At 48.0% G+C, this 26,835-nt stretch overlaps 10 protein-coding genes across 10 annotated transcripts; 3 read left to right on the top strand and 7 right to left on the bottom strand.

Annotated features, from left to right (window-relative positions):
• Positions 1–1,609: 1,609 nt before the first annotated feature.
• Positions 1,610–3,679, bottom strand: V1508DRAFT_451867 (malate dehydrogenase; the record flags this gene model as incomplete). The annotated part of the gene is made up of 5 exons (XM_066942513.1): positions 3,474–3,679; positions 3,143–3,418; positions 2,944–3,093; positions 2,689–2,887; positions 1,610–2,637 (listed from the first exon to the last, which is right to left on the bottom strand). Exons 1-5 carry the CDS (start codon positions 3,537–3,539, stop codon positions 1,610–1,612), a joined length of 1,719 nt encoding a protein of 572 aa, XP_066793300.1. The 5' UTR covers positions 3,540–3,679.
• Positions 3,680–4,881: 1,202 nt separating this feature from the next.
• On the bottom strand, positions 4,882–6,099 carry V1508DRAFT_360192 (Leo1-like protein-domain-containing protein; the record flags this gene model as incomplete). Its single annotated transcript, XM_066937137.1, has 3 exons — positions 4,882–5,691; positions 5,750–5,938; positions 6,001–6,099. 3 exons carry the CDS (start codon positions 6,097–6,099, stop codon positions 4,882–4,884), a joined length of 1,098 nt encoding a protein of 365 aa, XP_066793299.1.
• Positions 6,100–7,038: 939 nt separating this feature from the next.
• V1508DRAFT_272928 (uncharacterized protein) lies at positions 7,039–7,622 on the top strand. Its single transcript, XM_066936495.1, has 2 exons — positions 7,039–7,044; positions 7,110–7,622. Exon 2 carries the CDS (start codon positions 7,149–7,151, stop codon positions 7,392–7,394), a length of 246 nt encoding a protein of 81 aa, XP_066793298.1. The 5' UTR covers positions 7,039–7,044; positions 7,110–7,148; the 3' UTR covers positions 7,395–7,622.
• Positions 7,623–7,985: 363 nt separating this feature from the next.
• On the bottom strand, positions 7,986–8,818 carry V1508DRAFT_425165 (uncharacterized protein). Its single transcript, XM_066941393.1, has 2 exons — positions 8,237–8,818; positions 7,986–8,176 (listed from the first exon to the last, which is right to left on the bottom strand). The coding sequence occupies exons 1-2, from the start codon at positions 8,667–8,669 to the stop codon at positions 8,145–8,147; spliced, it is 465 nt and encodes a 154-aa protein (XP_066793297.1). The 5' UTR covers positions 8,670–8,818; the 3' UTR covers positions 7,986–8,144.
• A 344-nt stretch (positions 8,819–9,162) lies between these two features.
• Positions 9,163–10,329, bottom strand: V1508DRAFT_272866 (uncharacterized protein). Its single transcript, XM_066936494.1, has 3 exons — positions 9,963–10,329; positions 9,833–9,909; positions 9,163–9,760 (listed from the first exon to the last, which is right to left on the bottom strand). The coding sequence occupies exons 1-3, from the start codon at positions 10,146–10,148 to the stop codon at positions 9,355–9,357; spliced, it is 669 nt and encodes a 222-aa protein (XP_066793296.1). The 5' UTR covers positions 10,149–10,329; the 3' UTR covers positions 9,163–9,354.
• Positions 10,330–10,852: 523 nt separating this feature from the next.
• Positions 10,853–12,469, bottom strand: V1508DRAFT_464163 (RTA1 like protein-domain-containing protein; the record flags this gene model as incomplete). Its single annotated transcript, XM_066942889.1, has 2 exons — positions 10,853–11,885; positions 11,939–12,469. Coding segments are annotated over 2 exons (1,088 nt in total), but the record flags the coding sequence as incomplete, so codon positions are not given.
• Positions 12,470–14,581: 2,112 nt separating this feature from the next.
• Positions 14,582–17,610, top strand: V1508DRAFT_425152 (LIM-domain binding protein-domain-containing protein). The gene is made up of 2 exons (XM_066941392.1): positions 14,582–15,820; positions 15,870–17,610. The coding sequence occupies exons 1-2, from the start codon at positions 14,892–14,894 to the stop codon at positions 17,305–17,307; spliced, it is 2,367 nt and encodes a 788-aa protein (XP_066793294.1). The 5' UTR covers positions 14,582–14,891; the 3' UTR covers positions 17,308–17,610.
• Positions 17,611–17,640: 30 nt separating this feature from the next.
• Positions 17,641–22,237, bottom strand: V1508DRAFT_425151 (uncharacterized protein). Its single transcript, XM_066941391.1, has 4 exons — positions 20,941–22,237; positions 18,843–20,885; positions 18,387–18,787; positions 17,641–18,338 (listed from the first exon to the last, which is right to left on the bottom strand). The coding sequence occupies exons 1-4, from the start codon at positions 21,944–21,946 to the stop codon at positions 17,811–17,813; spliced, it is 3,978 nt and encodes a 1,325-aa protein (XP_066793293.1). The 5' UTR covers positions 21,947–22,237; the 3' UTR covers positions 17,641–17,810.
• On the top strand, positions 22,008–24,708 carry V1508DRAFT_441858 (SART-1 protein). The gene is made up of 2 exons (XM_066942309.1): positions 22,008–22,984; positions 23,034–24,708. The coding sequence occupies exons 1-2, from the start codon at positions 22,351–22,353 to the stop codon at positions 24,374–24,376; spliced, it is 1,977 nt and encodes a 658-aa protein (XP_066793292.1). The 5' UTR covers positions 22,008–22,350; the 3' UTR covers positions 24,377–24,708.
• Positions 24,488–26,698, bottom strand: V1508DRAFT_425147 (pyridoxal phosphate-dependent transferase). The gene is made up of 5 exons (XM_066941390.1): positions 26,486–26,698; positions 26,243–26,282; positions 26,058–26,108; positions 24,928–25,996; positions 24,488–24,877 (listed from the first exon to the last, which is right to left on the bottom strand). The coding sequence occupies exons 1-5, from the start codon at positions 26,615–26,617 to the stop codon at positions 24,841–24,843; spliced, it is 1,329 nt and encodes a 442-aa protein (XP_066793291.1). The 5' UTR covers positions 26,618–26,698; the 3' UTR covers positions 24,488–24,840.
• Positions 26,699–26,835: the final 137 nt, after the last annotated feature.

The following is a 26,835-nucleotide window of genomic DNA, read 5'->3' as shown; positions in this document are numbered from 1 at the left end:
TGCTGTGGCGTAGTATTTAAAAAGTAACCAGACGTGAATAATATGCGATGTGTTTTGCTTCGGGACTGCCAGTCTTAGCTCGCTGGGGACAACTAAACTAGTAGTTCACGCGGCTTAAAATAGCAGCTGCGCATCACCACTGAGTGGCCTGGCGTATATGTTATTACTATCTGTATCATTCGACAGGGTCTAGCTTTACACGCCTCTGCCCAGTTTCAGCCAGCCACAGTATTCCAACTGGCCTCGGCATGTTGCTAAGTGCGCCGTTGGTGAATTTGGTGAATTGTCTCGAGTCCACAGCTGCCAAATCCCAGCACTCTGGCATGGCAGCCGCGCATTGACGTTTTGTTGTGTTCCATCGAGTTACTCCTTCGGGCCTCCATCGCGTCAATTAAACCACAACAACATCAGCCCTCCGCCCTGGCTGCGCCCGCCTTTATCTCTCCAATTCCATGGCGGCAGACGATGACGACGACTCGGACGCGTCCGCCGGCCAGTTGTCCGAACGCGCCGTAGGCCCATCAGAGCTGTCGGTAGCTGGCGCGGAAAGCGCGACATCCACCATTGCGCCGGCCGACGAGCAGTCAGAAGAAGGACTCGATTCCGTCCAGGCGTCATTACTGTCTCTCGCCCAGTTCGACGTACTGCTCAAAATGCAGATATCCGCTATTGAGAAGTCTATCCTGGAAGATGGCGATCGAGGTCAGGTCTCCCAACCACGCGATTCGCCATCAAGTTCCAACGAGGATGAATGCATTCCAGTTCAGACGTCCTTTCTCGGTTTCCAGAAGTTGTCCGGAAAGGCGAATTACTACCAGTGGAGCTTCCTCATGCGTCTCGTCCTCGAACGACTCGATTTGTGGACCACAGCTTCGGAAGGCGCGTCCGCGGCTCCCTCGACTCCGTCCGATTTTGCGGTACCTGACGACGACTCGTTGCCAGATGAGAAGGATGTGCGGGTATATTCATATATCTCACTCTCAGTCTGCGATTACATCCTGCCACGGATAGAACGGCATCAATCCGGTCGGTTAGCATGGCGTACTCTGGAAGATTTATATGGTGAAGTCACTCTTCTAGATCGGATAATAATGGAGCGCAAGCTGTGCGCTCGTATGAAAGAAAACCAGTCTATCAAACGGCATATCAAGCGGCTTCTTGCAGCTATTGAATACCTGCGATGGGCAGGCGAGAAAATAGATGACAACGACGTTGTCAGAAAGATCCTCTGCAGTCTTCCCGACTCATGTGATTCATTTATACGCACTCTATCAAGCGAGCAATTGTCGAGTTCAAAAAATGTCATTCAGGCCGTCCTGGGTCTGGATCAACGATAGCGTAAGGGTCTGCTTGTATAGAGTCCATATGGTTGCAATGGTCGGCAATTATTTGTATATTATCGTCTTCATCTGTTGCATTTTTTCCCTTGGCTATGCGCGGATTTCATTGATTGATTTGTGGTTAATTACTGTACATATGACTTTGCATAATTGGGGGTTCTCATAGGCAGCAAGTATTCTTGTCTCATCACTTCTACTGTAATATTTAATTCATTAGTTTTAATAGCGCACGTAAGATACGAATATTGCGATGGGACTAACAATACGCCTCACATTTTTCTCAGCGGTCTATATTCCGGTTTCCACATCTGCTCTGTGACCCATGCCAGGCAGTGATCTCTGTCTCGTGGAACTTTGATACCTTCAATCTCTTCCACTCTCGCAGTCCCCTCCTCTAACGCCTGCAACACGACTGCAGTCGCGATCTTCGCAGAAATATCTCTAATATCTGCCACATCAGGCAAGAGTGCACCATTAGGATCATTCTCCGACGGCGCCAGCGACGCAAGCTCATTCACAACTGCCGCAATCATCGTCTCCGTGACTCTATCCGCCCTACTCAAGATCGACCCCATGCCAATACCAGGATACACGAAACAGTTATTATTCTCAGCAATTTCCTTGTTATTGACGGGCCCAAATGGCGAACCGGTGGCCACCAGCGCCTTACCGTCGGTGTACTTAAAAATCTCCGCCGGCGTCGCCTCGTGCAGTCGCGTGGGATTGCTTAGGGGAAAGACAATCGGCCTTTCAACATGTTTGGCCATCTCGCGAAGTACTGCTTCGTTGAATGCTTTTGGCTTCGTGGAGCACCCAATCAACGCATGTGGCTTTACTTTCTTCACGATTTCTGCCAGCGACGTAGTGTCGATCTCTTTCCAACGATCGTCCGACACCGCGTACGGACGTTGCGCTGGTGTAAGTTTATCATGCATTGATTCAAGAAGCAATCCTGGCTTGTCAACAAGCCAAATATGATTGATAACTTGTTGCTTGGAAATCCCTTGTGTGTTCAGAAAGTCGCGCAGCTGATCCGCGATGCCAGTTCCTGCTGTTCCCGCTCCAAAGATCACGGTTCTGAGATCTCGGAAGTCAACTCCAGCCACCCGGACGGCTGATGAGAGTGAGGCTAAAGTGACAGCGCCAGTACCCTGAACATCGTCATTAAAGCACGCGAGCTGTGGTCTGTAAGTCTCGAGTAGTCTTCTGGCATTCGGTAGTCCGAAATCCTCAAAGTGGAGAACAGCGCGGGGATACAGTTTCTTGACACATTGTACAAAATCGTCCACAAATTTATCTATAAATATATCAGCACGTCACGAAAGCTCAGAATATTCGATCAGCTCACCATATCGCTCGCCGCGGACTCTGTTGTGCCTATTGCCAAGGTATAGCTCATCTTTGAGCAACCGCTCGTTATCCGTGCCAACATCAAGCGCGACTGGAATGCATCTCGATGGATGGACGCCGGCGCAGAGAGTCATCAGCACAGTTTTTGCACTTGAGATTCCAATAGCTCCGACTCCTTGATCGCCAATTCCGAGGATCTGCATAACCGGCATGAGTGCATTCCGAAAAACACTATGAACAAATAATATCATACCTCCTCGCCGTCACTGACAATGATGTAGTCAATGTCCTCCTCCGTGCCCCACGCTGCCAACGACCGCTCGATACACTCAGGGTGGTTGATGTCCAAAAAGCAGCCCTCCGGGCGTCTAAACAGTCTCGAATACTGCTCAATAGCTTCACTCTACTCATTGTTCAGCAATACCTTACCAACAAAACCAAATTGGTCCTACCTCCGTTGGCGTGTAAATTATACTAAACATCTCCTTCAAATGATCCTGCAACAATCTAAAATACAGGACCTCATTTTGCACCTTTAAACTCATCAAAAAGGTATTCTTGCCCAACGGCGTCGAGATCGAGGAATACTGATCGTACGCTCTGTCGACTTGATTCTGCAGAGTCTGCAGGGCAGCGGGGAGATGCCCCGCAAGATTAAACAGCTCACGTTCCTCTGCTGTGAAACCCGTTCCTCGGTTGAACTGTGGCAGGTTGAGCATTTCTTTGCCCTGAATCATGGTTTGTTAGTAGTTGGACAGCATCTCAGAGTCGATCTCGAAATACCTCATATGGACAATCAATGGGTCCTTTAACCGATAATGGCACACGAGTAGACGATTTAGGAGCCATGTCAGTTATCCGAAAATAGTTATAAATCAGACGATGTGATGAGTAAATGTTCGACAGAACAAACCGAGCAACTAAAGTATTGATTTGTAGATGGGCCACTAGTTCTCGTTTGCCTTCGAGCTGTCAATAGCTCGCGACACAACCACTGGTCGCCCAGGGATTTATACTATCGTACCCAGACACGTAACCAGCGTCGTGCTGATTATTGGCCGGGGGTCAACAAAACGGTACCAGCACCTGTGCCCCTGCCACGGTAAGGCTCATGACGTTTCAGCCGCACCCACTTTCACCGACTTGCAAAACGTAACGAACTTCCAATTTAGCATGCTCATGTGTCGATGAAATTCTGATCTCTCGATCTTTACGTGCATATTTGTTGACGATTTTGGAACTTTAGCCAGAGCGATCATCCGTGATTCTGAGATGACGTAGGTTCTAACCGTCGCAGCCATCGGGAACCGGAATTAATTTGTCCGGTGGTCTGCGTCTGGCCTGATCTGGTAGCAAGCCTCGGAATCGGCTCACTATTCCCAGAATAAAACACAAACTGTACCAAACTCACCACGGCTATAAGAGCAAACCTCATTGTAAATCAGTCAGTCAGTTTGTTTAGGTTTATCACATAACTGAGATTATCGAAGCATTGCCTGCTTTATGACGTCATCGCAATCGAAAGAAATCGGAAGATAATTCATTCCAATAATGCCAGCTCCGCCATCCGTCTATCGTTGCGGTTATCGTCGGCAAAATTTTATTTTCGTGGATGAAACGATAGCATTATCAATTGACATGAAGCTAAATCGATTTTCCCGTGGATATACGTCCAAACCTGTCAGAAAGGTCTGTGCAATTGTCGAGATACGCCAGTTGCAACGCTTTGTCCTCTGTATTCACAGCTTAAGCTTACACGCTGTCGTTCCAATTCTAGAACCACTGCTTCTCAATTTGCAGAGACACATATTAATATAGCTCTAATTTGGGAGCCACTGAAATTGGTAAGCACTTCAGGAATATGTTAATATTAGAATGGGCGCTGAATATGGTTCCCTTGGCTCGGTCGTGATTTCTGCGGAGTTAAGATAGTCCCAGATCAATGAATTTGTTTTGCAGTTGATTCTAAAGTGTCAGGATCGAGAAGATTCAATGCGGGTCGCTGCGACTTATGACGGCGACAACACATTGTACTTAACTATGGACAAAGAATTAATATGCAGGGAATCGGACTGCAAGTACCTGCACTGGAATTGCAATGTAAGGCTATGCGTTTCACCTCGATTTTACTAAACAAAACACCAATAATATACATAACCCATAAATAGTACTATGTACAATATCTACATACCTACTCGTCGCTGTCACCATCGCGCCGGCGTTTGAGATCCTTAGAGCGCTTGGGAATTTCCAAATCGTCGTCCGCATCTTCATCTTCTTCTTCAGCTAGCTCTTTCTCTTCCTCCTCGTCCGTGAAACGCGCTTCCTCTTCTTCGTCCTCCTCATCTACTTCTTCTTCTTCTTCCTCTTCTTCTTCCTCTTCCTCCGAATCCCTTCGCTGTCGCCTTTTGTCCTTGTATTTGTCAGCCCCTTGTTTCTTCAGCTTCGTTAGACGCGCAGCTCGCTCTTCCTCTTCGTCGTCATCGGAGACGACAAAGTCATCCCGCTCGTACTTATCACCGGTTCCATACCCCATTCCATCATCGTCATCATACGCACGTCTTCCACCTCTTTCCAGAGGTGTGGCAGCGCCAAGGTCGCCAGTATCTCGACCATAAGAGTACCGATTTTCTCGCTGTCGTCGTTTGTTATCCAATTTCTTTCTTGCGCGAAGTTTACTCTCCTCTGCCTTTTCAGCCTCCCTCTTCATCTTTTCTGGGTCCTCTGTCGTAGCAATATCGTGAATGTTGCTGACCTTAACATTGCCCCGAGCAATTGCTTTCGACAAACGCATATGTGTGAGCGAGGCGGTGGATGTAGGTACAAGTGTCATGGAGCTAGCGATTTTAGCGTGAAACTGTACGATTTCTTGCTGGTCGTGTGACGCAGCAAGATATGTGTCGGCAATAGACTTTTTGTTAATATCGAAGACTTCGGATCCTAGCTTTAGAGAAAGTGATCCGTCGGACCATCTTATTATGCGTGCGTTCGATTGGATTTGCTATTTTCGCTCATCAGTAATTCTCTTGATGACAAAATATCAAATTTGAACGACATACAGGATTGCCAAATTCATCACGCGTATATCGCCATCGAATCGTATTATTAACTTCAGCGCGTAACTGTTGTCGTAGTTCAGCAGCTTCTTCACCTTCGGCCTGTATATTTGCCGCATTCTCGAGGTAACTATCCGGATCAAACGCCGAGTAATCAACGTTCAAAAAATTTGGTATTCGAGTGACATTGATCTATGAGCCAAATTGTATTAGACACGCCTTTGTCCGCGTTGATGACTGAGAATCCAACATACCTCTTTAGGTACAGAATGAGAGGGTAGGTATCGTGGCATCGTAATTTCCATCTCCTGCATTTCAACCTCTTCAAACTCCGGCTCCTCCTCTTCTCGCATTTGAGAGTCGTACCTACTGTAGTATCTAGATCCGTCACGCCGTCAGCAACAAACTGACACGAGAAACCCACGCAAAATGAAGAAATGACGTACCCGCCCTGGTCATCTTCCTCATCATTGACAGGACCACCAAAAATCTCGTCCTCCTCTTCGTCGTCCGCTCCACGTCCTCTCGCACCTTCGATTTTCCGTGGCCCCACATCTTCCATGTCGACATCGCTAGCTCCATCTCTATCGCGCTGCTCATCTCGAAGCTGTTCTTCGTCATCATGCGAAAAGTTGCTACTTTGGGCCCCAGCATCAAATCCAGCATCGTCTTCGTCATCGTCTTCATCAAAAAGGCCACTCAGATCCCGCTGTCCCTGCCGTCCAGACGCGACGGTAGAAACTGGTTTGCGCGATGGTCGGTCAGAAACGTCTGACAAGTCGTCGACATCCGAGTCCACACGTCTATCGGATTCTGACATAATGCCGGTATAGTATATGTATTAAGAGTCAGGTCGAAGAACACTGAAGTGTGGATCTTCTGTTAAAGTTGAATCCGCGAATATTGTATTTGAGGGTTGTCTCGATTGTATGATGGCATGCAAGCAGTTTGTGAGGGAGCAAAGTAAAGATGGGTATGGTACCGCAGAATTTACGTAGGCACATTCAATTGTTTGCGGTGTCCGGAAATTTAAATTTTTATTATTTTTCGGTTAAAACCTTACCCTTAACCTACAAAACTTCGGTGTCTGAGGGTATAGTGTCGCTGGTAAGGTAACCAATCAGCACTTGAACGGACTGTAAATAACCAAGCACTGCCCCATGTGCACTTGCGGCAGGATTTAACAGCAGGAGCACAAAAGCTCAACGAGCAAATTCGCGAATCATTACCACCCACAGCTCGCATGTACGAGCTCTAATCGGCTGAGCACCTGTAATTGGCTCATTCATGCTCCTGGGGTAAATTTTTTTTACTTTTTGGAAGCCCGATTCGACGATTTACTTTGATCCACGCCGGCAAATAGTATTATTTGCGTTGTCCAAATTATATTCCCCACACAACAATGCGTCTGAATGCGTCTGCACGTTCGCGACTAACGACCTCTTTATTCTCGACGACATTCATAATCGCGGTTTTGACGGTCGCAGCACCAGCTATTCTACCATGCCCGGCGACACGGAATCCTGTCGGTGCGGATTCTGGAGACATCAAATTTGAGAATAGGAAATTGATTTGTGCACGGAGCAATCGGATAATACAGCAGCGACAAGAGGGACGAGATGGGCAGCAAGAAGGTCCGGAAAAATGATTTTCAAATTGGTGGACAAAATTTGTGGAGAAAAGCATGACTCAGTGCGTTGTGAAGGTCCATGGCATGCGGGGCATAGCGTCCCATTTCGATTTCGTCAGTCACTCGCCATCAGTCATTTCCGTAGGCATTTTTGATATTTTGCATTTGTTTTCGATTCTGGCGTTTCAGTGTCAAATTGGGGTATCTATTTATGTGCAATAATATATCCAGGATCAAGCCATATAAGACTTGTCTCTCGTTTTGATATTCTGGTAAGAGTATGGTATTTGTATGTGAATGGAAGGGTCAAATGCGTTATTCAGAAAACTGACGCGTGATTAGATACGTTGAAAGGCGACCAGTCGCTAGATCGTACACACTACATGTGTTTATTAAGAAACACAGATTGGACGGCTGTGCCTTAACATCAATTCGCTTGGTGTTCCTCGAGAGACAATATCATGCTAAATGCACTCTTTTGACAGTCGAGAGATCTCTAGTTTGGCATGCTAGGCATTTGTGTATTATATGAGACCATTGTTTATGTGTATGATCTATGTTTTTACGAATATATTCCGTCGATCATGAAATACGCCTTGGATGCGAAAGGTGATAAACGAACATTTATTAATCACAAATTGCCCCGACGCCGTTATATGCAAATCATGGTAGTATATATCGTAAACACGTGATTTTTCAATGAGATTGTAAGAAATGGTCTAACTATGTGGAACTCGGCCACCCTTCCTGAAGGTATCTGTAGAGTAACTATCCCAGTTTCCGGAGAACATTATTGCTTGCTTAACAAACCTTTGTAAGTAATTCAACCGGCACTCGCAAATAGAAGACGCTCCACTTACCACTTCTGCGCCCCTCGAAACGCTGCTTCTTCCGTCCACTATCTCTTTCTTTCCGTTTCCGTCCGTCTTCGCCGTCTGCATCTTGATTCTCATCGTCATCCTTCTTTCCCCTCCGTTTCTTTTTACTGTCGACCGTAAATGTAATCTCTCCTTCGCCCATCAGTCCTCGTGAAATAATCGTGCTCCTCTGCACTTCCGCTTTTGTAGCCTCCTCTTTCTCGAGCTCTTTCAACAGACTGCCGAACGACTTCGTTTTCGACTTCAAAACAGGTGCGACTTTAGATGAAGATGATGCATTGCCTAGACCGATATCGATGTCCCTTCTCACTCGCATTTGCGGTTCTTGTAAAGGCTTCTTGAATCCTGATGTTTGCTTTTTTCCCTGTCTTGATGGAGCTTCGGCTTTTGCTGGCTTCGCGCGTATTCTCGCCATGCTGTGCAGTGAAGAAGACTTCTTTAAAATCACGGAGTTTGTTTGGAATGTTATCAATATTACATCGCTAGCTCCGCGACTTGTGATGTTACTGTTGACGTACTGAACGACGATATGAAGATTTTGACCACAAATTTGCCCCGTGCGGCTCAAGTATTAGAGGACTTAGAGCGGCTAGATGGACGACTTTATATATATCATTAATTCAGGCAATGGTAGGCCACACGCGCTTTGTCCTACATCACCCTCTAGAGTGCTATAGATTCTCGGATATTAGCCATAGCAAGGGCCTCACTAGATGAACAGGAGATAGGAAAATACGGCGAATACGAACAACAAACCAAACCAAACAGTTTCCAATTTACATGACCAAAAAGTAACAGATCTTAGTAATACAGACAAATAATGCCAAAAACCGACATACGTCCAAGCGTTATCCATTCAAGGACGCAGGCCACAATTCTTTTATGCCACGATCCCTTATTAACCACTCAAGTGAAGCTTATCATAATTCCAACGATGCACATGTTAAGCCGGAGACACCAGAATGCGTAAATAATTTCTATGTGTATAACAATATATAGAAACGATCTACTCTACATTAATTAGCTGCAGGCGAGGAAAAACGACCGGCCCTGACGACGCCCCATTCATGGACTCTAACGCAGTATTGCTAGACGTCCGTTTATTTCTTCTTCTTCTCCGTGGTAGCATCAGGGATACTCATGAGCGCACTGTGCAGCTGTTTCGCGATCGCAATCATGGAGTACAGTGAAACCAAAATCCAAGGCGCTGACGGGAAAATATACAAGAACAAGAATCTGAACCAGGTGTTGTGACCGACGTACTTGTAGCCGCTGAAAATTTCGCAGAGCATGTAAAGTACCGTCTTCGAAAAGCAGCTGGTCGCGGACATCATCCCGATGATGGCGCCCGCCAGGCGCCAGCATGGGGAAGTGCAGAAATACGAGGTAAAGAGGTAGACATAGTTGAATACAGCCTCAACGAGTGTCATTAATGCTTGAGCGGACGGGAAACCGTCGTTTCCCTCAAAGGCGGGAAGGCCGTAGACATAATCAATTTCGCCGTACCTAAGAGAGAGAAAATGCTCAATTAGCATTGAAGTTCCCAAGTACAAACTAAGAATATTGCAAAATACGTACAGCGCATATGGTTTCCACAGAAAATGCCACTTGCCGCCAGGGAACGAATGTGGCCGGCTCAGAACATACGAAGCGTCCTAAATACAAAGTTAGCTACTACTACAGTAAACCAGAAATAAAAAGCAACAACAACAAATGACACATCATAAACAGAATGTATATGACATCCTGGTACATATACCAATTTAAGCTTATGAGTAGTCCAATGCAAAAAAAATGATAGCTCGGTACAGATAAGACATACCCAAGTGACAATTACGTTCGATAACACGAACCAGGCCGCGACGAGCGTGATTGGCTTATAGTAGTAGGCCATCTTGTGCAAACGCGCGAGTAAGTAGAATTGCGGACAGAAGAGCCGAGTGTTTTGCGGACAGAAATACGGGAAATAAAGAGTGAAGTCTGGCGAAGTGCCAGTTAAGTGAGGTTGGCGAGCTGGATACCAATTGCTTCAGCGCGGCCCGGAGGACGGCTATCAGAATTGGCGTTAATTCTTAAACTTTCCAACTCAGGGCACGCCCAGACCTCCATGCGCACATAATCGAGTACTCGAAACGAGTCCTGGCTTCGTAGTGCCAGACACAATTATTGCTCGAGCTGAATTCTTCTGCAGACGCGTTCTTACTTGGCTCAAGCCAAGCGCCATTCTGACCATCATCGGCTACGGACCTACGATCAATGACAGGAGGCCCACCTGAGCCCGAGACCCGGCAAGACTGTGGGTCTCGTCTTCTACTTGAGGCATGTCAGTGGTCATTTAGAATACGAACTCGAAGGACGAACTGCGGCGCTGTAGGGTTATCGAGCGTAATGATGTGGGGCCTTCGATCACGAATACGAAGGGCACCACCGGCTTTGGAATCCACAACTTTCGTGGTGGGGTTTTCTCCGCCGGCAATTAATTATTATAGGCGAACCTGACGGATTAACGAACTAACTATGAAGAAATTATTCGCACGTCCGACACGGCATCATCCTACAATCACAGCCACATTTTTTCCCCACAGTTGTTCGTTTTCATCGTCAACAGCATTGTTATAATAATCTGAGATTGCCCTTGTTGCAGGCTTTGAGGACTCGTCAAACTGCGCCAGGAAACGAGTGCTTGAACTCGGGTTTCGGCTGTGACTGGCTGTCCCGTTAAAGCTGCGAATCGTGAGACAAGTCATCAGCCACTGTATTCATTATTTTCATATGTGAGAGAGAATAAGGGCGGCGCTGTCACAGAATTGTTGGAATTTTTGGTCCCCTGCAATTGTTCAGTAACTGTTGCCAAATTCCCAGCTGTTCTATTTCCGAAGTACAAGCACTTTCAAACCGTGTTTCAACTGAAATTCACATTCCCGGTCTATAGCAACAAGTATGCCTTTGAAAATCAAGAAATTCATGAACCAAGTAGCCGTTATCCAAGTAGCATATAATCTGCCTTTATCCATTACAGGTTCGATATCCAAATTTATTACTCATAAGTGGCATTGCCAATTGCATTGTCGTCATCATACCCCTTGTTTAAACTCTTCTTCCTGCCCCGAGGCCGAACTGGAATTTGCGATCGTCTGCTCTGCAGAAATGTGTATTTTGCCCAGGAAGTATCCCGGATAGAATGCAACCATGATCCAGATGGCAATAGCGACCATCAAACAATCAAGGACCAAGAAATATCCCTCTTGTGTCATGAGATAGCCTGTCCATCCCAAAGACAACTCAGCGACACGATATACTGACCGAACAAAAACAAATATGATCGAGACTCCGAGTGCAAACAAGAATAACTTTGTCTTCTTTGCATTCCTAATGTGCGCAAATTTCTCCGGTCCATCCACGTTAGAAGTCTCGGATGCACTAGACATATTTTTTTTTTGATAGTCAGGCACAGACGACGATAATCTAAGTGCCCGCCGATTTCGACGCGTCCAGTAAAAGTCAAGCCAACACAGCATGAAAATTGATGTGGCTAACCCTTGGAATGCGAGACCGGCAACCATGATATGTGTTCCTGTATTAACGTTCTTGTTTTGGACAAGCGCAGTGGCAGCCATGCCTCCTCCAAGAGCTATCGACTGCCATTAGCCCAGATCGTTCCCCTGGTGGCTTACGCATTCATACCTTGAAGGACAATGCTGACTAAATCAAGCGAGATAAACACCTTCGAATACGTCCAGGGCTTAAATCTTGAGTTTTCGATGCCCCATATAACGACAATTTCGGCCAGAAGGTAATAAGTACCGGCCATGAAAAACGCCGGTCCGAGTGTGAGACAGATGATCTGAACCAAGAAATCATTCAGGATTGTCGGGTCGCTTGAGGATAGGTACCGGCCGACATATCCCGCCGTCTCAAGACCAGCAGCGATAAACAGACACACTCCAAACCAAATCTGCTGATAGAAAACCGCTAGACCCGTATGCGCTGCCCATGCAATGGCGAATACAATCAGAGCAGCGAGATTAGGAGCTTTCAATGGAGTGTAGCCGTAAACATTGTACTGGTCATTGGGGGTGATATTGGTGGAAGAATTGGACGACAAATAATCAGATGACATAGCTGAACCGATAAAGAAATGACGTATATCAGCGATAACGCTGTTTCTATAGAGATCAGTGAGGGCAAGTACGGAAATGTCACAGCTGGACATGAGCGGATATATAGCAACTTAGAGTCCGCTTAGCTGTGACTACCAAGTTGAGAGCGTGCCAACCCTAGAATGCATGCGACATAACTTGCAAATGGCTTACAGATCCGGGGAAAGGCTGGTTGGCACCCAGCTGGTACTGAATTTTAGTAATATACATACCGGATTGAAAGTAAGCCGTATGTCGAGTACCTCGATTGCCCGTCGCACACTCGACACAAAATTTCTGGAATAGGACATAGTGAAGAAAAAAAATTAAAAAAACCGATACACTTAGATATATGTGCTATCGTTACATTGAAATCTTCTCTACAAATGCCATCTAAAATGAAATGCTAACTTGACGAGGTTGATGAATATTAATCCTAGATACAATGCAAAACGTTAGTAATTCAGGCTCTCTGTCGCAATATGATACGATATTTTCCCTACCGTGGCCGAATCAAGGGTATACGAACGACACAGTATGCGGCTACAATTTGCAAATGCGAGTTGTTGCCTAACTTGATGGTAAATACGCAACAGAGCATGCCATATTTATGCGACTCGATGCGACGTAGGAATCCAGAGTGGCGGCGTCGACGACTGTGCTTGGCGCCCGGAACTTATGCCGGTCAGCGTGGCGTGTCTATATGCCTTACTTAATCTCGACTCAAGCAAAACCACATCACGCCAATGCTATTTTGGGAAGTTATTCGCAACTTCGCTTTGTGCTGCGGACCATTGCAATTGACAGCAAGCACCCTTCAACTTCAGTCACAGGTGCGGCTCGTTGTGCTCGACTTCCAATGAATGTTTTTTATTTGCAGCCGTTACTAGGTTGGCTGCTAGCAAACAGTTCTACCGTAAGCCATTGGGCACAAAAACGTAGCAGTCAGTCGTCACTGGTCTCTCACCATATATGTATCTTACTGTGGTTCATAAATGCGCAGGCTGTCGATGCCGTGAAGCTGTTTATACCTTTGAAAACTTATTATTGTCAAGATAGGGCAGTTAGGACAGTCATTTCGTATATTATTCATCTTGCGAATGGTGGCAAATACGTAAGCACATTCCAGAATCCAAATCTGTTCTATTAGTACATTTCATGCATTGACTTCGGCACTTTGTGGGCTGCCTGTCACGGATGGCTTGCGAATAATAGCTCATTGCTGACAGCACAAGGCCGAAAAGAAATCTCGGATATGGACCATCGGGTTAGGGCATACCATTTACAATGGTACTATTTGGGGACCTCACCCTGTAAAATAACATACCGGCGGCACGGCTCCATAACGTTTCCTCATGTCTATCCTGTGATCTATATCAGTGGGAAGCACTGTAACTGATCTGTCGCATGAATTGTCGTCAAATGCACACTTGGTTTTGGTCATCGAATCGGAAGATGCTGTTCAGCCACGTCCACTGCTAGACTCGAAATCTATCGTAGCGGCGAACTGACCGGGCTAACAAACTAGAATACGTCGAAACGCATTTCGCAAGATGTTCATTAATAACTAATTCAAAGAAATGGGTAAATACTCGCAACTTTTCTCGCAGAAGATGACACTATTCAAGTGACAGTGATCTAGCGTTAATTCATCGCGACAGCTTGAATTAAACAAGCATCATCCAAAGACCTCGAAGCCCGTTGGAATCATCGTGCAATGGTCATGTAACGACTAGCTGTCGCTCGTACTCGATCAGTTGCAAACATGTCAGCTACACAACGCTTTTAAGTGGTTGATTTTCATGGCGGTATGAACACATTGTTGCGACTAGTGCTAGATTACTCATCACTGACAAATAGATTGACTGCACTCGAGTTATTTTTAAAGCTTAGGCGCGGTTCACACGACGAAGTCCGGGTAACCTAACCGCCGCCTCCCGGTGTCCATCGCGAGAAAGTTGTCCCGGTTCCTTTTACCAAATTGGACAGCATTAACTGCTCGACACTCCGGCGCCTTCTCGCAACATTGGACTCGTTATCTGCAATTTTAATTGCTTACTTTATTGCGCCACGTGCAGTTTGGTCAGTTTACTGGACGTCGCGATTTTATTACCTCGCCGATGTCGCCGGAATCGCGCCGCATCTGATCTGACTTCCTTGTGTCTTAAGTCAACCTCATAAGGCAAGTGGGATGTATTGTTATTCGGAAGCTTCTTTATTTTGGAATGGAATTGGTGTGGATTAATGGGTTGGATGAATGACGGTTGAGTGCTGAGCTTGAGTTAATGGATGTCGTATCATTCGCCGCCATTTCTCTGGCTCAACCCTGTTCTTCGTCATTTCCGTCAGACCACGTTGATCTTCTATTATCCCATAATGTGTAGCAATGACCGGTTATTAATTTGGACACAGCTAATATTGGTGCGAGTCTAGTGTTGTTGCTCTTCATACCACGTCTATTGTGCATATCTATCACTAGGCTGGCATAACGACTACTTATGGCGTCGCCTCAGCCGCAGACTGCGCCGACTCCTCAATCGAGCGCGCCCACGCCAGTGAGTATGCAAACCTCACAATCGAAACCGGGACAGTACTCCACTGCCGATGTGTCAATGTTGTCACAGCAGCAGCAGCAGCAAATGTTCCAGCACCAGCTACAACAGCAACAACAGCACGATCTTACGGCTGCCCAACAGCAATATTTGCTGCAACGACAACAGCAACAGCAACAAATGTACCAACTTCAATTGCTACGGCAACGTCAACAAATGATGAACGGTGTGACACCCCCGCCTAACGGTCCACCACAGCCAGGTATGGCGCAACCACAGATCCCAGTCAGCCAAGTTGGTATACCTGCGACCACTGTCGGCGTAAATGCTCCCGGAGCTCCGGGTCAGCTGCAACGTCTCCCCCAGAATTCAATGGCAGCTGCGGCGGCAGCGTACCAGTTCCAAGGCCCTTCAGCCGCGACCATTGCAAATATGCGAATGGCGAATCCAAATATCCCGCAGCATATTTTGCAACAGCAAATACAACAAGTGTTGGCCAGCCAGCACCAACAGCAGCTGCTCCAGCAGCAACTCCAGCAGCAACAACATTTGCCACAGGGCCAAGTGTCACAGCCGACTGCGCAGCAGCAGCATGCACAAGCCCAGATGCACCCTCAAACACAGCAACAAGGGCTTCCACCGGGACCTGGAGGGCAGCAGGTTCAGCAACAACAGCAACTCCCTAGTCAGGGCCAATTACAGCAGCAAGGCGTTCCACAGCCTGCAACACAACAACAGATATTACAACAGAAACAACAAGGACTGCAGCCAGGTCAACAAGGAGTGCAGCAGACGCAACAAGGGCAGCACCAAATTGTGGCAGCAGCCGGAATTCCTGCCAACTTGCCGACTATACAGGCAGCCGGTATCCGGGGGTAAGTGTGAGTGATTATTATTGACCACAGAGTATGCTAACCATATCAGGAAAACGACAGGAATCACGGCATTGACGCGATTTCTGGCTTTCTGCGAAACGCTAAGTTCTGGGGCAGAGCAACAGCGTGACCTTGATTACTGGCGGAAATTTGTCGCCGACTTTTACGCTGATCTTGGCATCTTAAAGTATACCGTCGTGAATGCAGTTGACAAGGTTCCCAAACATTATGACGTTCCGAACGCTGCTCTTCCTCGGTACTACTATACGTTGTTTCAAGATGGAGTTCGTCGTGTCCAAATCCTTCCCGAGAATCCGCGTGAGATTCAGATTAACCAAGAAATGTGTGCCATTGAATGTGGACGAGCAACTATAATTTATTGGTTTTCGAATGGCAACCATGTTATATCTCATGGCTCAATGAGGGTGTACATGAATACGACTGCGCGGATAGAGAGTGTGGAATTCCAGTCGCATGACCATAATGAATTTGTCTCCCGAGCTATGGCTGTGGCCGCTGCTAGTGCTGCTGCCGCACCCGGAGGCGTATCGCCGACTTCGAATACTGCCGCCTCAGTCGTTTCTCGCTCTCAGGTTAATGGATACGGAATTACTGACGCTCTCACTCGGTTTCTGCAGATAACGCAGGTCATGGCACAAATGCGTGAGCTCGTGCCTTACTACCTCGCCCCGAATAATTCTGCTGGGCCGTTACAATCGTTTAACTCCTTTGTGACTCTGATAAACACTCAACGTGAGCAGTCTCAACAGCAGCAGTTTCAGGCCGCACAACAGCAACAAATATATCAGTTACAACATCACCAGCACCAGCACCAGCAATTCCAATTACAGCAGGCACAAGCCCATCACCAGCAGATGCAAATGCAACTTCAGATGCAACAACAAGCGCATCATCCAGACCTGTTGGATGATCACAAGGACGGCGAGTCGAAGAACAAAAAGGACAATACTATAAATAGCACCAGCTCCTTTGATTTGAATGACGACAACAATCTTGGAGCCGATGACGAAATGAAGTTCTCCGTGGATAATGGTAACGACTCCAATAACAGCGACTTGTCTATTGATGTCGTATCAAGGTCTGTCATGGAAAATGGTCCCAGTGCTGGGACTGGCTCATCTATTTCATCCGCGACTACTCAGGCAGTGTTGCACGGAGATACGTCTTCCCCAATGATGAATACGCCATCGCCGAGTCAGCCATCGTCGGGGGTGCCTAGTCCGCGAACGGCCGCCAACAAGCGCCGACGCGAATCGAATCTGAACAACAACAATAATTCGAATTCTACCCTTAGCCAGTCGTCGACAATTAATGTCGACAATCATGGGAATGGGTCTGAGTTGGGTATTAATGAAGAGGATGGCGAACAATCGAAAACTCGATCACCTCCAAAGGTGAAACAGAGTCCTAAGATCACAAAGCAGATATCTAATAAGCGTCTCAAGACTCTTAATGGGGGCGGTTGAAGTAATGGAAACTTGGTATAATCAACTTTTGGTTTCGAGATGTTACTGTCTATTTTGATAGAACATCAGATGTTGTATAGTGCGTGCTTTTTGGATCCAAATGTATACTATGGTAGTGATGATTTGGTTTTTTCTTTTGTATGTTTGTGTACCCCAGCTACCGGAGAGTATAGCGCCGGATGGAGTTTTGCCGTGTACTAATAACTTGTCTGTATTGTTTGCCGAAGTTTTGCTACTAGTATTTTGGATACTTATGCGGTGTACTCATTGGTTGTCCCTAGAAATAAAGTGATTCGTAACGAAGAGGCTGTACATGTGTGTTTCGCTCACAAGTCATATGCAACGTGTCTGATTATTTAGTACTGAATTATTTAATCATTTAACTCGTTATATGAACACCAAACCATAAGTATATGAATACAAAACAAAGATTAAATATATGGTACATATAAAAATAGGAATATCAAATATCAAACGCCTCGTAATATCATCCGTGAAGAGTACTATTTTTGAAAGCTACCTTGCTCTTTTCTCTTGTCATTAAATTTGATCAATTTTGCCAAATTTGTTTCGGCAAAGTTGAAGTTCGGGTCTGGTATGCAGAATTTTGAATCCAGCAGAACCTGCGCTGTAGGTCTTTTCTCCGGATCGATCGTAAAGCAGTTGCCCAAGAACTCCTTTCCTTCTTCACATACGTAATCCACAGTATCTTCAGGGATCGGCGGTGCGAGCTTTGCATTGCCGAGCTTATACATAGCGCCGATTGCCTCGTCGTTAGACCAGGGCCGTCGGCCTGCGAACATCTCGAGGACTACACATCCAAGTGACCATATATCCACTTTTGCACTATAACCTTGCTTTTCGTTATGAACGACGTTGTGGATAACCTCGGGAGCCATCCAGAATATGGTGCCTTGCATGGACATCTCAGCGTCATTGGAGTAGATGTTTTGGCTGCGTTTGGAAATGCCAAAATCCGAAATCTTACAAATACCGTCGAGATCGAGTAATAAATTGTCTGATTTAAGATCCTGTCCATGTAAGCTCCACTCCCATTAGCACACAAAAACTAGACATACTCTATGCAATATTCCTCTCGAATGTAAATAAGCCAGGCCATCGACCACTTGTCTTGTTAAGCAGTGAATAATCGGCCTCTCAAATCGTCCGTGCTTCCGTAAACAGGTGCCAATGGATCCACCGGGTACATATTCCAGAAACAGACTGCAAACGTCAGGTAATGCTTCGTAGCCAAGGTACTGCACAATGTTCAAATGATCTAAATCTTTCATTGTCTGGATTTCGGCATTCAAGGCATCAACAACTTCACGCTGTTTCACACTGTCCTTATCGCTAGCGGTTTGCGGTACATCGACTTGCTTAACAGCTATCATTTCACCGGTTGTAGCGTTAAGAGCGAGATATACGCGGCCAAAAGTACCCTTCCCAATAAGCTCACCTTTCACCCAATTGAATTGTTCTTTAAGTCAGTTAGCGACCATCATCCGACCAATGGACTGAAATATATAACTTACGCGTCTGACCTTGCCGTCTAACCGAGAGTTGACCTTTCTTAATCTGACCAGGAGTAACCTCAACGACACGCTGTCCCCACATCTTTGTGCTCTTCCTTCTCAATAAAGCAACGCCATCGCTACCCGACTTAGCCTCGGTACCCTTATTCAGGTTCTTGCGCGCCTCGCTTGCCTCTCTAGCTACAATCCGAATAGATTTCATTCGCGATGCACGAGTAATCGGACGCTGGACTTTAGTACTCGGCTGCTGTATGGCAGAATCAGCGCCATTAACAGCAGCTACAGCCGCCGCAGCGGCAGCGGCAGTTGCACTCTTGGGCTGCACGTCGATTTTCTCCTCATCCGGTACACCGCCGTGCGATGTCGACTTGAACGAAAAGCCGCGATCGAGACTCTTGTCATTCGCAGACGACGTCTTTCCATCGTTCAACGATGTATCCGCAGTCGAATCCGCAGGAACTGCCATAGGAGGAGCCAAAGGTGTGGCCTGTGATGTTGGACTACCAGAGACATCTACAGCAGGTGAATTAGGTGAATACAGTGGTGTGTCGTCAATTATTGGCTTGTCTAGATCAGTGTTCGGGAAGAACTTCTCGAGATTGTCATATACCACTTCGGCAGGTGGACGGACGGCCCACACATCGGCTGAGATATACGCGCTCGAACCACTTGGCCTTTGCTGCGCGCGGGCAGACTGAAGCTCACCGACCACGGACGCTGGTGACGGTGTTGTTGCGCTAGGAAGTTCCTTGGAGGACTCTGTGCGCTCGGTTATAGATGACATTGGGTTTCCACTCGACCCAATAATCTCCGGTTCGCCAATTTGAACGTGCAAAACAGGTCGATTTGACTTCCCGCTGTTCTGCCGACTGGTAGATCCGGCACTTGATCCGCCCAAACTGCCATTGTGGGAGAGCAGGGAGACAGGAATAGACGATTCGGGACGGCTAATATCGTTTGCAGAAGACGTACTCGGTGGTTTTTTCGCCCACAATCCATCATCGTCGTCGTCGCTGCCGCTCTCGTCATCAAAAGTCCGAAACGCGGGCGCGTCAGCGAATGAAATCTCGTTTTCTTCAAATGCTTCGATCGTGACCGTCTTGTACGACACATCTAGTGTCTCAGATGGCGCATGCGAAGGCGTTTTATCATCCTTAGGAGGGGTAACTGGTGGCGGCGGAGTAGACATCTTCTCGAGCGACGTCTTAGCTACATGATCCTGTTCAGCAGAAGGACGGGGCTGAGCCTGTGAACTGCCCACAGACTTGCGTGGTACACTGAATGTTTTTTCTGGCTGAACGTATGTCGTATTCCATACCAACTGCGGCTCCATCGGTCGCTGCAGTCGCTGTGATCGATAAGTAGTAATGGGCGAATCGATTGACCCGCCATGAATGGCCGTCATCGGGGACACTAACATAGATGCTTGTTCGGACGTGTCCAGACTGGCTGACCTAGGTTGGATAGTCGGCTGCGCGCTATCGTCCTGCCCAACTACAGATGTCGACTGCCGACTGCCGGATGCAGCTGAGACTGTTCCCTGTCGTCCTTGAGGCGGAGGCGGCGGATTCCTCAGTGCAGTGAATTCTCGTTCTCGGGTAGTCTGCACTCCGTATGGCGACTTCCGGCCTTGGTCAAAGTCAATTAACGGGGTAGGGCGTTTAATGACCTTAAACTTGCTTTCTAGGTCGGGCTGCTGCCTATCATCTTTCAGTCCGACACTGCTGTGACGATGGCCAATGTGCTGAGTTACCGTTGGTGCATGCATTGTATCCCGCTCCAGATGTGCAGTGCTTACTCGTAAATTCGGTTGAATCAGCCCACTAGGAGATATCTGCCGTCGACGCATCGGGACCTGCTGTTGATATAGAGAAGATGATGTCGGAATCGTAGGCTGTTGCATTGGTACCGCTGTACCTTGGTACATGATATCCGGTGCCGATTGGTAATGCCGGCCGACGACCCTCACAAAGAACTTCACTGTACCTTTGCTATCGCCGCGGCGACATGTCTCGATGAGCTCGTCGTCGGAGAGCGGTTCGCCTGAATGACATGTTAACAGCATACACACGACAACATTTGACCGTGATGAACGAACCTCTTTCAAATTCGTCCACGTCTGTTATATAAAGATACACAATGGCACCATCCAAACGCAACTTGTCAGAAACTGCACGCCTGACGAGTTCAGGGGTTGTCAGGCCGGAAATGTTGACTAAAACAAAATGTTCATGGTCCATCGTACAGAAAATCAAAATCTTCTTCGTCCCACTGGCGGCTGTTGCAATGGCCGACCCCGACGGCGACGTCGACAGAATAGAGACGCTTGTCCCAAGCTGCTTAGGTGGCGTAGTGTTCAGTTTGGCAGGCACACCTGGTGGAGGCGAGACATTCACTGGCGCAACAGTTGGTACAATCAATCCAGACGGCTGCTTCCTGACCGTTCGCTCCGGTGCTTGTGTCAACGCCGGCTGCTGCGGGAGAGCGCTCGCAGGCTCGAGATGCGTGCCATGGTGTCGGGCCCCGCCATTGATCAAATGGGTATCACTAAAGTTGTTGCCAGTGTACACCACAGTTCCGCCTGAGCCACTGATGATCTTGCCAGAAGTTGCCTTGGCCGGCGACACGCTTCCGTCGTCTTTATTCTTTGGCTTCCGGCCGAGGTGAAATAATCCACCCATGAAGGAGGATCCGCTGGTACTTTTCTTGCCGATTACTGACGATGTTTCGACAGAGTCTCCCGAATCGCGACGGGTCGTATGGGCCCGAGGATAATATCTTGAATCGAGATCAATGGAGGAGTAGCTTCCGCCTGTGGACGAGTAGTGGAATCCGGAACCGCTGGAAGACGAGTGACTGGCTCCGGAGAGAGCGGTGTGGACCGGGTACTCTGACGACATGGCGACCGAGATCGGCCGCCGCTGTTGCCGAGCACGGAGGTCGCGATGGAGGGTTGTACTTCCCTGCTGTTGCTGTTGCTGTTGCTGTTGCTGTTGCGGGGACGATGAAGAATTATCGAGAGAGGGTCGCGAAGAGGTCGAAGGGGTAGTTGCACCTGTGGCCGACGTCGACCCGGACACCGTGTTAGAATGGGAAGCGGACATTGCGCATGAGATTCAGGAGACGAGTTAGTACCCCGAGAACTGTCGATGGTACGCGCTGCGTATCAGCTTGACATCGACGCAAGAGCGCCGCTCTGGTCCAGTGCAAGCTAATATATCGGGCTGCTCGTCTCTGTCGCGCTCACAGTTCCTCGAAAACGTCCTTTGGATTGATTTACGCGAGCCTCCAGCATTCTGCGCATGTAATATTCCAGTTCGCGGAGCTTCGTGCGTTGTGCTGCCGGGCACCATCTCTGAACCTTAATCTGGGTACTTTTTGCTATGCGTACATCCCAAACCGAGGGAGGTAAATCTAGGAATGCCTCTTTGTCATTAACAATCGCCACCACCCACCTCAGCACATATTCATCATATCTCAACAAGAACTCGCAGTAGCAGCAGGAGGTATGACGGACATAGAATCAGATATCTCACTAGAAGAAACAAACAGACGACGGATCGACATGGGTCTCCGCGCAATTCCAGTTCCCGATGACGCGCATATGAAGAGCAAACTTTCGTCAAAAGAGGACGCAACTGGTCTATCGCAAGACGAATCCTCGCTCTCTCTAGAAGAGACAAACAGACTGCGGATATCGCTCGGCTTACGACCTATTCCCGTTCCAGGCGATGAGGGAATGGGAACATCGTCCACGTCTGCGCCAGCTCCGGATTCAGATGAACTGGCATTGGCGAACTGGCGCGCGAAATACGAAGCAGAGAAGAAATCTGCTGAGCTCGAGGCGACACGCAAGCGTATTCAGAAAGCTAAGGAACGTATTGAAAGATTGAAATACCTTGATGGTCGATCATTAGGGGAGCAAAATGAAGACAATGTCGATGATGTGCGGAAATGGGTCAAACGGTCCAAAAAGAAAGTCAAGATCTCGATTCCTGACGATAACGACGAGCAGGAAGAGATGAGGCAGTATACAGCCGAAGATTTGAAGGGGCTGAAAGTAGGCCATAGTCTGGAAGATATAATGGATGGCGAGGACGTTATTTTGACATTAAAGGATCGCAATGTGTTGGACGATTGCGGTACGTATTATGGACGATATCGAAGTTAGGATCTGGCTAATATACGCAGACGACGAATTGGTCTCACTGGCACTCGAAGAGCATGCCAAAGCCTCTCAAAACATTGAAAACAGAAAGCGCAAGGGTCGCTACACAGGTTTCGAAGACGAGGACGCGCTCGGCGAAAAGAAAGGCATCCTCTCGCGCTACGACGAAGATGATGAATCAAATAAGGAGTTCTTCACCCTGGATTCCGAAGTGATTTCAGTCGGCGATGTCGGTTCCGAGAAGCAAAAGAAATTAGACGCAATGAATCCCGGAAAAATTAAGGTGTCGCTAGAAGTTGATCTGCCGCCGATAGGTATAATTCAAGATTCAAGCGATTACATGCCTGCCGAACAGATCAAGATCAAGAAACCCAAGAAATCAAAAAAATCAAAAAATAGCCGCAAACGTGCTTCCGCAGAGGATGACGCAGACGGGCGGAATCAGGACGCAGAGATGGTGGATTACCAACCTGACGTTATTGAAGACGACGACGAAGACTTGCAGGCTCTGCTGTCCAAGCAGAGGCGGTCGTTGCAGAAGAAACGGAAAGCGCAATTTTTGACGCCGGAGATGCTGGCACAGGCAATCAGAGATCAGAGTACCGAAGACACGCCAGTGCCTGAGGGAGATGAAAACGGTTTGGTTATTGACGACATGACGGAGTTTGTGGGCAATGTGGGGAATTCGATAGCTGCAGAGGAGGAAGAAGAACGCGAGCGAAAGGAAAGATTAGCGAATTCTCGACGATCTGCTACAACGCCGGTTAAGTCCGAATCCGAAGATGCCGCCATGACAAACCACCACGAAGAAGGACAAGTTAAGCCAGAGACTGAAGACGTGGACGACGAAGTTAGTACTACAGGACTCGAGGGAGAACCTGTGCTGTCGTCCATCGGTCTCGGCGCAACCCTGTCGATGCTGCGATCGCGCGGTTTGATCAAGACACCTGACGAACAGGACGTCGAACGGCAACGAATTCAGCGCGAGAACATGAAATGGCGGGTATCCATGGCGCAGCACAAGGCCCGGTCCGAGCTGGCGCTCAGGGCGCAGCGTGAAGCTGATCGCAAGTCTGGCAAATACGATAAACTCACGCAGAAGGAGCGCGAAGAGGCCGCGCAGCGGGAGAACCAGATGCGACAACTCGGGGAGGCTAGGGAGGCGCAGAAGCGGTTCAAAGACTACAAACCGGAAATCAAGATCGAATATAAAGACGAGTTTGGACGCGTCATGGGACAAAAGGAGGCGTTTAAGCATTTGTCGCATCAGTTCCATGGTAAAGGATCTGGAAAGGGTAAGACAGAGAAACGGTTAAAGAAGATCGAAGATGAGAGAAAGAAAGAAAGCTCGTCATTGTTTAGTTAAGCGTGTTTGTATTTGTACGAGAGCACGTATTTGTTTGCAAAAAGGTAATACGCCTAGTATTATTGTTTGGGTTTCGCAGATAATGCCATTGTTACATAGATCCTTTCCGAGCGATAAATGGGACTTTGGTCGAGATGCGAGTGGACTATATGCTGGCAGTTGTTTCAGGTATGTTCATCGTATTGTCAGGACAGGCAGACAACAGGTGCAGATGTTGACAAGGTGACTGTAATAAGAGAAGCCTGGTATAGCGGCACCAGGTCTTATACTAAACATCGTACTATGCTCGCACCTCTCAAAATTGCTTGGTGATAGCGCAAATGTAACTGCAAAATTTGCATATATTTTCTGATACAACAAATAATGATACCAGTGTGTCCGACCTAAATTATTGTACTCGTTATAAACCTTCCCTGTAGCCGAACTCAGCTACATTTGACAGTATGATTCTAGTGTGATGTGGTCTACTTCGTGACGGCATGGATGGACTCAGCTAGGCGCCTTCCTACATGTTAGAACATTCGCACTTGAATTCCATAAAATTAACATACTTGACGTTCTTGGTCGTGATGCCAGCAACGGAGATTCGCCCATCGCGGGTCATGTAAACGGAGTATTCAGTTCGAAGAGTGTCAACCTGCTCAGGAGTCAAGCCAGTGAAGCAGAACATGCCAATCTGGGAGGTGATGTGGGACCAGTCCCGCGTGGAGCCGAGCTCCTGGAGATGCTGCTTGAGCAAATGCCTCATTTTGATAATGCGTTCGGCCATGACCTTGACCTCGACCAGCCACTGCTTGTACAGCCCCACGTCGCTGAGAACTTCGGCTGCGATGCGTGCGCCGTGGATAGGCGGGTTCGAGTACAGCGGTCGGACGATGATCTTTAGCTGGGAGTCGACGCGCTTCTTCTCCTCGGCGGAATCGACGACCATCGAAAACGCGCCCACGCGCTCACCGTAGAGACCCATATTCTTTGCGAAACTCTGGGAGAGTACGAGCTGGTGGCCTTGCTCAACGAAGTATCTCAGGGCATACGCGTCCCTGTCTGCGTCGCCGGACGCGAAGCCCTGGTACGCCATGTCGAAAAAGACAAAGTGGTCGCGCTTTTTCACGATCTCGCTGATTTTTCGCCATTGTTCTGGAGTGGGATCAACACCGGTCGGATTGTGCGCACACGCGTGCAAAAGAATGATAGAGTTCAACGGAGCAGCTTCTATGTCTTCAAGCATACCGTCAAGATCAAGGCTGATGGTAGCCTTATCGTAATAACGGTATGATTTGACCTCTAAACCAGAGTCGCGGAAGACAGCGCCATGGTTGGCCCAGGTAGGCGTTGGCACGTAAATGGTCTTGCCGTAGGGATACCACCTTGCAAGGAACTCGCCACCGATGCGCAGTGCACCGGTGCCGGAGATGGATTGTGTGATGACAACACGGTCTTCCTGGAGAGCAGGGCTAGACGGGGAGTAAGCGAGTTGGGCGGCGAGCTTTGTGAAAGTGGGCACACCGGTGATTCCAGCGTATTCCTTGTCAAGGAGCTGGGTAATTAACCTCAGCTCCGCCTCTTTCACAGAAGGTAGGACATAAGGCTGGCCGGCGTCATCTCGGTAGGCACCGACACCTTACTGCGGGTGAGCACAACTGCCGACGTAGGCAAACATAAATTTAAAAATAACGCATACCCAAGTTGATCTTTGCGTCGAACTTGTCGGCTTTGTAGGCTTCGGTGATGCCTTTGTCGAGGTTAGTGGACAAGGTACGACACGACATGGCGACACACGACGATGCGATGCGACACGAGACAATTGCTCATCTCACATGCTCTCACAGTGAATGACGTCCGCCATCACAAATGACCCCTACTTACCGAGAATAGCATCAGGAGGACCAAGCGGAACCTTTGACCACTATACAAGGCGGCCGTCAGTAAATTGCTCGTGCTTTGAATTTTACGGGGATGTAGGTCTAGTAGGACTGTCGCGACAGGCCGAGGCGAACAAAAAAAAACCCGACGCGCTCAGATCAGTGTACCAGCTGGCAATTGAACGAATGCAGAGTAGCAGCCGCAGGGAACGCGGATTCAGTGAGGACTAGTGGAAAGCAAACTTACAGCGGAGATCGCTCTAAGGCCGGAAATAGAACCGGCAGATCGGGGTGCTGTCGCGGCGGTAGGAGAGAACAGGGTTCTGGTAGCGCAGGACACGGCCGCGCAGGCGGAGCGGCGGGTAAAAGCAGAGGCCATGGCTATGCGGCGGACAATGAGTGGAGACGAACAGGAGAGGAAAAGAGTGTGCGGAAGGAGAGGGGGTGTACTTGTATGAATGTGCGGAAGTCAAGTAGGTCCCGGGACGAGGGAGTAAACCGGGGAGTTTTACCCGGCCTGACAAGCAGTCGGAATGCGCGGGGTAGAACAAGCCCATCGCGTGTTCTATGGTCCATATCTCAATTCTCACCACTACT

Source organism: Lipomyces doorenjongii (genome assembly GCF_038497915.1).
Source record: "Lipomyces doorenjongii strain NRRL Y-27504 unplaced genomic scaffold V1508scaffold_77, whole genome shotgun sequence".
Classification (NCBI taxonomy): Eukaryota; Fungi; Ascomycota; class Lipomycetes; order Lipomycetales; family Lipomycetaceae; genus Lipomyces; species Lipomyces doorenjongii.
This window is presented reverse-complemented; position numbering and strand designations above follow the sequence as displayed.

What these genes read in the sequence shown, in the direction of transcription:
- V1508DRAFT_272928 (XM_066936495.1), top strand. Translation starts at nt 7,149, where the DNA reads ATGCGTCTGAATGCGTCTGCACGTTCGCGACTAACGACCTCTTTATTC.
- V1508DRAFT_425165 (XM_066941393.1), bottom strand. Translation starts at nt 8,669, where the DNA reads ATGGCGAGAATACGCGCGAAGCCAGCAAAAGCCGAAGCTCCATCAAGA. An exon ending in TTTCGAGGGGCGCAGAAGTG is followed by an intron (nt 8,177 to 8,236) that starts GTAAGTGGAGCG and finishes AGGTTTGTTAAG; the next exon opens with CAAGCAATAATGTTCTCCGG.
- V1508DRAFT_272866 (XM_066936494.1), bottom strand. Translation starts at nt 10,148, where the DNA reads ATGGCCTACTACTATAAGCCAATCACGCTCGTCGCGGCCTGGTTCGTG. An exon ending in TTTATGATGTGTCATTTGTT is followed by an intron (nt 9,910 to 9,962) that starts GTTGTTGCTTTT and finishes CTTTGTATTTAG; the next exon opens with GACGCTTCGTATGTTCTGAG. An exon ending in CTGTGGAAACCATATGCGCT is followed by an intron (nt 9,761 to 9,832) that starts GTACGTATTTTG and finishes TCTCTCTCTTAG; the next exon opens with GTACGGCGAAATTGATTATG.
- V1508DRAFT_425152 (XM_066941392.1), top strand. Translation starts at nt 14,892, where the DNA reads ATGGCGTCGCCTCAGCCGCAGACTGCGCCGACTCCTCAATCGAGCGCG. An exon ending in CAGGCAGCCGGTATCCGGGG is followed by an intron (nt 15,821 to 15,869) that starts GTAAGTGTGAGT and finishes TAACCATATCAG; the next exon opens with GAAAACGACAGGAATCACGG.
- V1508DRAFT_425151 (XM_066941391.1), bottom strand. Translation starts at nt 21,946, where the DNA reads ATGTCCGCTTCCCATTCTAACACGGTGTCCGGGTCGACGTCGGCCACA. An exon ending in CGTGGACGAATTTGAAAGAG is followed by an intron (nt 20,886 to 20,940) that starts GTTCGTTCATCA and finishes CATGTCATTCAG; the next exon opens with GCGAACCGCTCTCCGACGAC. An exon ending in CGAGAGGAATATTGCATAGA is followed by an intron (nt 18,339 to 18,386) that starts GTATGTCTAGTT and finishes TTACATGGACAG; the next exon opens with GATCTTAAATCAGACAATTT.
- V1508DRAFT_441858 (XM_066942309.1), top strand. Translation starts at nt 22,351, where the DNA reads ATGACGGACATAGAATCAGATATCTCACTAGAAGAAACAAACAGACGA. An exon ending in CAATGTGTTGGACGATTGCG is followed by an intron (nt 22,985 to 23,033) that starts GTACGTATTATG and finishes TAATATACGCAG; the next exon opens with ACGACGAATTGGTCTCACTG.
- V1508DRAFT_425147 (XM_066941390.1), bottom strand. Translation starts at nt 26,617, where the DNA reads ATGGCCTCTGCTTTTACCCGCCGCTCCGCCTGCGCGGCCGTGTCCTGC. An exon ending in GCCTTAGAGCGATCTCCGCT is followed by an intron (nt 26,283 to 26,485) that starts GTAAGTTTGCTT and finishes CGCCTTGTATAG; the next exon opens with TGGTCAAAGGTTCCGCTTGG. An exon ending in TCCTCCTGATGCTATTCTCG is followed by an intron (nt 26,109 to 26,242) that starts GTAAGTAGGGGT and finishes ACCTCGACAAAG; the next exon opens with GCATCACCGAAGCCTACAAA.